General features: G+C 48.4%; 2 protein-coding genes across 2 annotated transcripts; one reads left to right on the top strand and one right to left on the bottom strand.

Annotated features, from left to right (window-relative positions):
• Window positions 1-74: 74 nt before the first annotated feature.
• Window positions 75-7,232, top strand: PRRT1 (proline rich transmembrane protein 1). Its single transcript, XM_086870812.1, has 6 exons — window positions 75-439; window positions 1,240-1,679; window positions 2,354-2,566; window positions 3,597-4,040; window positions 4,167-4,353; window positions 4,522-7,232. Exons 1-4 carry the CDS (start codon window positions 421-423, stop codon window positions 3,771-3,773), a joined length of 849 nt encoding a protein of 282 aa, XP_086726938.1. The 5' UTR covers window positions 75-420; the 3' UTR covers window positions 3,774-4,040; window positions 4,167-4,353; window positions 4,522-7,232.
• A 1,878-nt stretch (window positions 7,233-9,110) lies between these two features.
• On the bottom strand, window positions 9,111-11,201 carry FKBPL (FKBP prolyl isomerase like). The gene is made up of 2 exons (XM_086870679.1): window positions 10,970-11,201; window positions 9,111-10,710 (listed from the first exon to the last, which is right to left on the bottom strand). Exons 1-2 carry the CDS (start codon window positions 11,164-11,166, stop codon window positions 9,111-9,113), a joined length of 1,797 nt encoding a protein of 598 aa, XP_086726805.1. The 5' UTR covers window positions 11,167-11,201.
• Between the last annotated feature and the right edge of the window lies 1 nt (window position 11,202).

Raw genomic sequence — 11,202 nt, 5'->3', positions numbered from 1 at the left:
AATCCAAGGAATCCAGGCCAGAATTTGGGGGGGGGGGTCGATCCCGATCCAATCCTGCCAATCCAGGCCGGGATTTGGGGGGGTCGATCCTGATCCAATCCAGGGAATCCAGGCCGGGATTTAGGGGGTCAATCAAGATCCAATCCATTCGATCCAGGCCGGGATCTGGGGGTCGATCCAGCCCCGATCCAGCCGATCCAGGCCAGGAATTAGGGGGTTGATCAAGATCCAATCCATTCGATCCAGACCAGGATTTGGGGGGGTCGATCCAGCCCCGATCCATTCGATCCAGGCCGGGATTTAGGGGGTCGATCCCGATCCAATCCATTCGATCCAGGCCGGGATTTGGGGGTCGATCCAGCCCCGATCCATTGGATCCAGGCCGGGATTTGGGGGTCGCGCTCCCGCCTCGGCCCGGCCATGGCGGCCGAAAAACCCGGTACGGAGCGGGGGGGGGAGGGGAGGGGATCGGGGGGGGGCCCAAAAAGAGGGGGGGGGTCCCCCAAAATCCGGGGGGGGAGGGGAGACGGAGGCGCGCGACCCCTCCCCTCCCCCACGCGGCTAAAAATAGCTCGGGGACGGAGTGGGGCGGGGCGACCCAAAAACGGGGATGGGGATGGAGGGGGGGGATGGGCGAGGAGGGGGTTTTGGGGGGGGGGGGGTCGCGGTGGAGCTGACGCCCCCCCCCTCTTATTTTTTTAATCTATTATTAATTATTTTGTAATAATATTTTTTTTTATCTTTTTCTTATTTTATTTAATTTTTTATTGTATTTTTTTTTTCATTTTTTTCATTTTTTTGGGGATTATTTTAAAATTTTTTTTGAAATTATTTTAATTTTTTTTTTTAAAAAAATATTTCTTCATATTTTCGGCTTTGATTCTTTATTTTTATAATTTCTTAAAAATATTTTTATAATTTTTTTTTTTTTAATATATTTTTTATATTTTTTTAAAAAAAAAAAAATCAATTTTTTTTTTTAAATCTCTTTTTCAATTTAATTTATTCGTCCTAATTTTTTTTTTTTTCAAATTCTTAATTTTGTAATTTATTTTTTTAATTTATTTTTTAAATTTATTTTTTAAATTTATTTTTTAAATTTATTTTTTTAATTGATTTTATTTTTCCCCCCCCCCCCGGATTTATTTTATCTTCCCTCCCCATCCCCCACCTCAAAATCCCCCCCCGCCCCTCCCCCACCCCTCCCCCACCCTCCCCCACCCTCCCCTCCCCCCCCAGGCCCTGAGGGGGCTCCCCACACCTCCCCCCCCCCTTACGGCCCCCCCGCCCCCCCCGCCCCCATTTTGGGGGGGGGCGGGGCCTCCACCCTCCCCCGGGGTTTCCCCAGCTCCACCCTCCCCCGGGGTGGGGGAGGGGCAGGGGGCGGGGCCTTCGGCCTGGGTGGGGGAGGGGCGGGGGCGGCCACGCTGCCCCGGGGTCTCCCGGGCGCTTCCGCAGGGGCGATGATGATGATGGGGGGAGGGGCGGGGGGAGGGGCGGCGCACGCGGCCACGCTGCCCCGCCCCCCGCCCCACCCCCACCACGCGGCCCCACCCCCGCAAGCCTACGGAGGTGGGGGAGGGGCGGGGGGGCCGCAGCCCCTCCCCCCAGCCCCCTACGCCCCTCCCCCCTTCGCGCTGCAGCTCCAGCCTTGCTCCGCCTACCTGCCCGTCTACCCCGTGAGTGGGCGGGGCTTCGACGGGGGGCGGGGCTTGGATGGAGGCGGGGCTTGGATGGGAGAGGGGCGTGGTTAAATGGGTGTGGTTGTAAAGGGGGTGTGGTTAACGAGGGTGTGGTCGAAGTGGGTGGGCTTAAAGGGGGCGGGACTAAAGGGGGCGTGGTTGAAGTGAGTGGGACTAAAGGGGCGTGGTTTATGAGGAGGGTGTGGAGTTTAAGTGGTGGAGTTTGAGGGGGCGTGGTTCAAAGTGGGCGTGGTTAAAGAGGGCGTGGTTAATTGGGTGAGATTTATTTGGGGGCGTGGTTCAATGCGGGTGTGGTTCAAGGGGGTGTGGTTTATTTGGGGTGTGGTCAGAGGGGTGTGGTTTATTTGGGGCGTGGTCAGCGTGGGATTGATTAAAGTGGGTGTGGCCAGTTTGGGTAATTGGTTAATGGGGGCATGATTAATTTGGGACTATTAATAATTAATGTTAATAATCCAAGAGGGGGTGTGGCCATGGAGAGGGGCGTGGTCCAACATCAGCGAGACAAAACGGGGGCGTGGCCAGAGGGCCCCACCTAAAGGGGGCGTGGTTATCCCAAATGGGCGGGGCTTAATCGGAGGGATTTGGGGGGTGTTGTCGATTTCGCGGAGGGGGCGTGGCCTCCATTTAACCCTTCCCTTTCCCCTTTCCAGACTTTCGGCTCCGCCCCCGCCGGCCCCGCCCCCGGGGCTCTCCCCGGCGCGGTGGGCGGGGCCGGGGGGGCGGGGCTGGGCCCCCCGCTGGGTTTGGGGGTCCCCGAGGGGCAGCGGGGGGCGCCCCCCCACGATTACCTGCCCATCGCCGTCCTGACCACGCTCTGCTGCTTCTGGCCCACCGGGGTGGTCGCCATCGTCAAGGCCGTGCAGGTCGGGGGGGGACGGGGAATTTGGGGGGATTTTGGGGGATTTTGGGGAATTTTTGGGGATTTTTTTTAATTTTTTTTTTATTTTTTTTTTAATTTTTTTTGAATTTTTTTTGAATTTTTTTTTAATTTTTTTGTTTTTTTGAATTTTTTTTGAATTTTTTTTGAATTTTTTTTTAATTTTTTTTAATTCTTAAAAATTTTTTTCAAATTTTTTTTAACTCTTTTGCGATTTTTCATTTTTTTAAATTTTTTGAGGGTTTTCTTTTCGGGTGTGAGATTTTTTTTTGGGAGTCTTGGGAATTTTAGGGAACGTTTGGGATTTCTTTTTTTTATATTTATTTTTAGGAATTTTTTTGAGAGTTTTTTAGGGTTTTAGTTTGGATTTTGGGGGATTTTTTGAGGGGTTTTTTTAGGTTTGATTATTTTATTTATTTTTATGTGATTTTTCTGGAATTTTCCCTGTCTCCAGGTGCGCACGGCTCTGGCTCGCGGGGATTTTTATTGCCATTATTATTATTATTATTATTATTATTATTATTATTATTATTAGTATTATTACTTTTATTATAATTTATTATTATATTTTTGAGGGTTTTTCAGGGATTATTTTGGAATTTTTTTTATTTATTTTTTAATTTTTTAGGCTTTTTTTTAAAAAATTTTCTTTTAATTTTTTTTTTAATTTTCTGGAACTTTCCCCCCTTTTTCCAGGTGCGCGCGGCCGTGGTATGCAGGGAGTTTTATTATTATTATTATTATAATTACTACTATTATTATTATTATAATTATTATTATTATTATAATTATTATTATTATTATTATTATTATTGTCATTATTAATGTTATCATCATCATTATTAATATTAATTATTATTGTTATTTTATTATTGTTATTATTATTGCTGTTGTTGTTATTATTATTATTATGATTGGATTTTTTGAGTTTTTTTAGGGATTTTTTAAAATTTTTTTTTTAATTTTTTTTTTAATTTTTTTTTTAACTTTCCGGAACTTTCCCCCGCCGTCTCCAGGTGCGCGCGGCCGTGGCACGCGGGGACATCGCCAGCGCCGAGATCGCCTCGCGGGAAGCGCGGAACTTCTCCTTCATCAGCCTGGCCGTCGGCATCGCCGCCATCGTCCTGTGCACCATCCTCACCGTGGTCATCATCATCGCCGCCCAGCACCACGACAACGACTGGGACCCCTGAAATCACCCCCAAAAACGGGTCAAATACCCCAAAAACGGGTCTGGGGGGAGAAAGCGGGAAAAAATCTGATTTTTGGGGAAAAAACGGCGCTGAAATCGCACAAAAATCCGATTTTTGGGGAGGTTTTGGGGTTAAAATTGGCCTCAAAATGGAAAAAATCTGATTTTTTGAGAGGTTTTGGGGTCAAAGAGGCACAAAAATGGAAAAAATCTGATTTTTGTGGAAAAAACGGCACCTAAATTGCACAAAAATCTGATTTTTGGGGAGGTTTTGGGGATCTCTCCGTCGTCATCATCATCGCCGCCCAGCACCACGACAACGACTGGGACCCCTGAAATCACCCCAAAAACGGGTCTGGGGGGAAAAATGGAAAAAAATCCGATTTTTGGGGAGGTTTTGGGGTTAAAATTGGCCTCAAAATGGAAAAAAATCCGATTTTTGGGGAAAAAACGGCGCTGAAATCGCACAAAAATCTGATTTTTGGGAAAAAATGGTACCTAAATTGCACTAAAATCTGATTTTTGGGGAGGTTTTGGGGTTAAAACTGACCTCAAAATGAAAGAATCTGATTTTTAGAGAGGTTTTGGGGTTAAGAAGGCACAAAAATGGAAAAAAATCTGATTTTTGGGGAAAAAACTGTGCTAAAATCGCACAAAAATTGGATTTTTGGGGAAGAAACGGCACCTAAATAGCACAAAAATCTGATTTTTTGAGCCTCAAAATGGACAAAATCTGAATTTTTTGAGAGGTTTTGGAGAAAAGTGGAAAAAATTCTGATTTTTGGGGAAAAAACGGCGCTGAAATCGCACAAAAATCCGATTTTTGGGGAAAAAACAGCACTAAAATCACCTCAAAATACAAAAAAATCTGATTTTTTGAGAGGTTTTGGGATCAAAGAGGCACAAAAATGGAAAAAATCCGATTTTTGGGGAAAAAACTGAGCTAGAATGGCACAAAAATGTGATTTTTGGGGAGGTTTTGGGGGTCTCACCATCGTCATCATCATCGCCGCCCAGCACCACGACAACGACTGGGACCCCTGAGAGACCCCAAAAAACGGGTCAAATACCCCAAAAATGGGTCTGGGGGGAGAAAGCGGGAAAAAATCTGATTTTTGGGGAAAAAACGGCGCTGAAATCGCACAAAAATCTGATTTTTGGGAAAAAATGGTACCTAAATTGCACTAAAATCTGATTTTTCGGGAGGTTTTGGGGTTAAAATTGACCACAAAATGAAAAAATCTGATTTTTAGAGAGGTTTTGGGGTCAAAAAGGCACAAAAATGGAAAAAATCCGATTTTTGGGGAGGTTTTGGGGTTAAAATTGGCCTCAAATTGAAAAAAATCCGATTTTTGGGGAGGTTTTGGGGGTCTCGCCGTCGTCATCATCATCGCCGCCCAGCACCACGACAACGACTGGGACCCCTGAGAGACCCCAAAAACGGGTCAAATACCCCAAAAACGGGTCTGGGGGGAGAAAGCGGGAAAAAATCTGATTTTTGGGGAAAAAACGGCGCTGAAATCGCACAAAAATCCGATTTTTGGGGAGGTTTTGGGGTTAAAATTGGCCTCAAATTGAAAAAAATCTGATTTTTTGAGAGGTTTTGGGGTCAAAGAGGCACAAAAATGGAAAAAATCTGATTTTTGTGGAAAAAACGGCACCTAAATTGCACAGAAATGTGATTTTTGGGGAGGTTTTGGGGATCTCTCCGTCGTCATCATCATCGCCGCCCAGCACCACGACAACGACTGGGACCCCTGAAATCACCCCAAAAACGGGTCTGGGGGGAAAAATGGAAAAAAATCCGATTTTTGGGGAGGTTTTGGGGTTAAAATTGGCCTCAAAATGGAAAAAAATCCGATTTTTGGGGAAAAAACGGCGCTGAAATCGCACAAAAATCTGATTTTTGGGAAAAAATGGTGCCTAAATTGCACTAAAATCTGATTTTTGGGAAAAAATGGTACCTAAATTGCACTAAAATCTGATTTTTTGAGCCTCAAAATGGAAAAAATCCGAATTTTAGAGAGGTTTTGGAGTTATAAAGGCACAAAAATGGAAAAAATTTGATTTTTGGGGAAAAAACGGCGCTGAAATCGCACAAAAATCTGATTTTTGGGGAAGAAACAGCACCTAAATTGCACTAAAATCTGATTTTTTGAGCCTCAAAATGAAAAAAATCTGATTTTTAGAGAGGTTTTGGGGTTAAAAAGGCACAAAAATGGAAAAAATCTGATTTTTGGGGAAAAAACAGCGATAAAATCGCACAAAAATCTGATTTTTTAGGAAAAAACGGCACTAAAATCACCTCAAAATGGAAAAAAATCTGATTTTTTGAGAGGTTTTGGGGTCAAAAAGGCACAAAAATGGAAAAAATCTGATTTTTGGGGAAAAAACGGCGCTGAAATCGCACAAAAATACGATTTTTGGGAAAAAATGGTACCTAAATTGCACTAAAATCTGATTTTTGGGGAGGTTTTGGGGTTTAAATTGACCTCAAAATGGAAAAAAATCTGATTTTTAGAGGGGTTTTGGGGTTAAAAAGGCACAAAAATGGAAAAAATCTGATTTTTGGGGAAAAAACGGCGCTAAAATCGCACAAAAATCTGATTTTTTGAACCTCAAAATTGAGAAAATCTCAAATTTTAAGAGGTTTGGGGAGAAAACTGGAAAAAATCCGATTTTTGAGGAAAAAATGGCTCTGAAATCGCAAAAAAATCCAATTTTTTTGGAGGTTTTGGGGTTAAAATTGGCCCCAAAAGGAAAAAAATCAGATTTTTGGAGAGGTTTGTGGAGAAAACCAGAAAAAGTCTGATTTTGGGGGGAAAAAGGAAAAAAAAATGGAAAAAAATCTGGTTTTTTTGGGAAAAAACGTCGCAAAAATCGCACAAAAATCTGATTTTTGGGGAGGTTTTGGGGTTAAAATTGGCCCCAAAATGGAAAAAATCTGATTTTTTGGGGAAAAAAGGAGCTAAAATGGAAAAAATTTGATTTTTTGAGAAGTTTTGGGGTTAAAAGGCACCAAAATGGGTGAAAAATTTGATTTTTTGGGGGTTAAAAAGGCCCCAAAATCCCCCCAAAATTCGCCTTGGGGGGAGGGGCCGCCCCTTTTTTGGGGGCGGGGCCCGGTTGCCATCCCATAATAACCCCTCCCCCCCCCCCGGGGACGCCGTGAAGGTTTCGGGGGGACCTGAGGCGCGTCGCGGTTGCCATGGCAACCATGGGGGGGCGGGGCTTGGAGACTCCTCCCCCCCTCCCCGCCCCCCCCCCAAAAAATCCGGGGTTGAAATTGGGGGGGGGGGAGGGGCGGGGCCACCATAACGAGCGATGACGTCATGGCCACGCCCCCACACATCGTACTCTCGCGATGCTTTGCGGCTCATTTGCATGTCAAGCCACGCCCCCCCCTTTTCCCTTCCCCCCACCTTTGATGGATGAATAAATCTCTATATTGTTATGCTAATGAGATGCTAATGAGGGGGCGGGGCGGATGGGAGGGGCCCAGCGGTCGTCACGGCAACGCCCCCCCCGGTAATTAAGCGTTTCTTGTTAATTAAGGTCTTTATTGATCGAGGTGGGGTTTAAGGCGAGGCCACGCCCACCAATTAAATACAAATTAATTACAAATTAACTACAACCCCCTTAATTTGCATAAATAAACCCGCCCCCAAAAAAGGAATTCATTGCCCAGAGTTGGGATGGGGCCTCGTTAACGAGATTAACGAGGTTAACGAGATTAACGAGGTTAATGAGATTAACGAGGTTAACGAGATTAACGAGGTTAACGAGGTTAATGAGATTAACGAGGTTAACGAGGTTAACGAGGTTAACGAGATTAACCAGGCTCGTTAATTGATGCTGAACCTCGTTAATGGATGCTAAAGCTCGTTAATTGACTCCAACGCTCATTATTTGAAACCAAAGCTCATTAAACCTCGTTAATTAACTCCAGAGCTCTCTAATTAACCCTAAACCTCCTTAATTAACCCTAAACGTCACTAATAAACACCAAACCTCGCTAATTAACCCTGAAACTCCTTAATTAACCCTAAACTTCTCTAATTAACCCCCCAAAAAACAAAAAAAACCCAAATCTCCCAAACTTAACCACCCCTAATTAACCCTACACTAATTAACCACAATTAATTAGGCAAAGAGGCGTCCTGGCCAGCTGGGTTTGTTAATTGAAACCAAAACTCATTAATTGAAACCAAATGTCGTTAATTGAAACCAAAACTCATTAATTGAAACCAAAACTCATTAATTGAAACCAAAACTCGTTAATTGAACCCAAACCTCATTAATTGACTCCAAACATCGTTAATTGAACCTAAAACTCGTTAATTGAAACCAAACCTCGTTAACTGAAACCAAACCTCGTTAATTGACTCCAAATATCAGTAATTAAACCCAAACCTCGTTAATTGAACCCAATTGAACCCCGCTAATAAACCCCAAATTCTGCTAATTAACGGCAAATTCCGCTAATTAACCCCCAAGAACCCCCAAAAAAACCCCAAAAAAACTCCCAAAAAATAAAAAAAAATCAAAAAAAAATCCCCAAAAAGTCCCAAAAAATCCCAAAAAACCCCAAAACCAATATTTAATTAACCCAAATTAATCAAATCCAATTAATTATGCGAAGAGCCGTCCCAGTCTCCTGGCCAGCCGCGCGTTCCTCTGCCAGGCTTGTTAATTGAACCTAAAACTCATTAATTGAACCCAAACCTCGTTAATTGAACCCAAACCTCGTTAATTGAACCCAAACCTCATTAACTGAATCCAAACCCCACTAATAAACCCCAAATTCCGCTAATTAACCGCAAATTCCGCTAATTAACCCCAAAGAACCCCAAAAAAACCCCACAAAAAATAAAAAAAAATTAAAAAAAAATCCAAAAAAAATCCCCAAAAAATCCCAAAAAACCCCAAAACCAATCTTTAATTAACCCCAATTAACCAAATCCAATTAATTATGCGAAGAGCCGTCCCAGTCTCCTGGCCAGCCGCGCGTCCCTCTGCCAGGCTTGTTAATTGAACCTAAAACTCATTAATTGAAACCAAACCTTGTTAATTGAACCCAAACCTCGTTAACTGAAACCAAACCTCGTTAATTGACTCCAAATATCAGTAATTAAACCCAAACCTCGTTAATTGAACCCAAACCTCATTAACTGAATCCAAACCCCGCTAATAAACCCCAAATTCTGCTAATTAACCCCAAAGAACACCAAAAAAAAATCCCAAAAAAACCCCCAAAAAATAAAAAAAAAATAAAAAAAAAATCCCAAAAACCCCAAAACCAATTTTTAATTAACCCCAATTAATTAAATCCAGTTAATTATGCGAAGAGCCGTCCCAGTCTCCTGGCCAGCCGCGCGTCCCTCTCCCTGGCCGCGCTCCGGACCCTCCTCAGCTCCCTCCTGGCCCCGGCGTGGCCGGGCTGGGCCCTGAGCACGGCCACCAAATCCTGCCCGGCGGCTTCCAGATCCATCATGGCGGCCTGGGCCACGCCCCGCCGGTACCGCGCCTCCAGGTGCGCCGGCCGCAGCGCCAGGGCCTTGCCGGCGTTGGCCGCCGCCGCCGCCGGCAGCCCCAGGCGCAGCTGGGCCAGGGCCAGCCCGGCGTGGAGCTCGGCCTTCACCGCGCCCAGCTCGGGCGCGTCCGGCGCGGCCCCGGCGGCGGCGGCGGCGCGGAGGGCGCGGGAGAAGGCGCGGCCGGCGGCGGCGTCGAGGCCCAGGCCCAGCAGGGCGTCGGCGCGGGAGCGGCCGCGCAGCACCGCGCGCAGCCGGACGGGCGCGGGCGTGGCCCAAAATGGCGGGGCGGGCGTGAAGAGGCCGAGGTGGACGGCGATGGCGGCGCCGGCGGCGCCGGACGGGCGCAGCGCCGAGACTTCGCCGGCCGTCATGGTTTCCAAGATGGCGTCCAGCGCCCAGGACCAGCGGCCTTCGGCCGAGCCCAGCCGGACGCTGCGCCAGCCGGACGGCGCGGCCGGCGCGCCCCAGGAGGCGCCGCCATGTTGGGCGGGGCCCAGGCGGACGCGGCACAAGGAACCGGAACCGGGCCGGGCCAGGCCCCGCCCGCGCCGCAGGATCAGCTTGGACCAGGACGCGTCCGGGCTGGGCCGCCAGCGCTCGGCGCCTTCGTTAAACTCATTTGCATAGAGAGGCTCCGCCTCTTCCTCCTCAAGCTCCGCCCCCCAGCCCTCGGGCTCCGCCCCGAACGCCTCCAGCCATTCGTCGTCCGGCGCTCGCAGCCACGCCTCCTCCAGCGACCAATCCCAGGGCTCCGGCCGCGCGTCGGCCGCCAAGGGGGGAGGGGAGGGGTCATTGGTGGGGGGAGGAGGGGGCGTGGCCGGGTTGGGCGGGGCTTGGAGGGCGCAGCTCTGATTGGCTGCGGCTGAGGGAGCTGCGTCCTGATTGGTCGGGGCTTGTGGCGCTGCATTCTTATTGGGCGGGGGTGGTGCTGTGTCCTGATTGGCCGGGGGTTTTTGTGCTGTGTCCTGATTGGCTTTGTGTCCTGTGTCCTCATTGGTTGTTCTTTTATGCGTTGAGTCCTCATTGGTTAAGTTTTTGCACTCTGTGTCCTCATTGGTTGATTTTTTAAGCACTGCGTCCTCATTGGTTGGATTCTCGTGTGTCACGTCCTCGTTGGTGGGAGATTTGTGTCCTCTGCTCTCATTGGCTGCCTGCGGCTCCTCGCTGTCATTGGTCACCCCCCGCGCCTCTGCGTCCTGATTGGCTGAGCCGCAGCTGCTCCTCCTCTCATTGGACGAGCCCTGCCCTGGCGTGTCTCCATTGGCTGCCGCTCCTTCCTGATCTCGCTGCCCATTGGTTGCCGCTTCCTCGGGCTCTGTGCTCTCATTGGCTGCTCCGCGAGGCGTCGCTTCCCCATTGGCCGCCGCCGCTTCTTCCATCTCTCCCTCAGCCAATCCGATCCTCCTGAGGGAAAGAAAAAGGGTGTGGCCTAACCAGCTTGTTACGTCACTTCCGTCCCCGCCCCACTGTTGCTATGTCTCATACGTCATTTCCGACCTCGCCCCCTCCCGGTTGCTATGGCTTATACGTCACTTCCGGCCTCACCCCCCGCGGTTGCTATGGCTTTACGTCATTTCCGCCAGCTTCCCCCCTCAGTTCCCCCCCCCCGCCGTTGCCATGGCGACCGCGCTCGCTCCCGCGGGTTTCCCGGGGCCTCCGTTACCGGCTCGGGAGCTCGCGCTGCTCCTCCCGGGACCGGAAATCGCCGCCGGGGCCGAACCGGGCCCGGAAATCCTCGGGCGCCCCTTTAAAACCCGCGGAGGGGAGGGGAGGGAGGGGGGAAGAGAAACAGTGAGGAGACCCGGAAGCGGCGCCGCGCGCATGCGCGGGGAGAAGGGCGGGAATTCTCCGCCCTCCCATTGGCCGGAGGGGGAGGAGGGAGGGCGCTGATTGGCT

Source organism: Cyanistes caeruleus, chromosome 33 (genome assembly GCF_971803275.1).
Source record: "Cyanistes caeruleus chromosome 33, bCyaCae1.hap1.1, whole genome shotgun sequence".
Taxonomy (NCBI): Eukaryota; Metazoa; Chordata; class Aves; order Passeriformes; family Paridae; genus Cyanistes; species Cyanistes caeruleus.
This window is presented reverse-complemented; position numbering and strand designations above follow the sequence as displayed.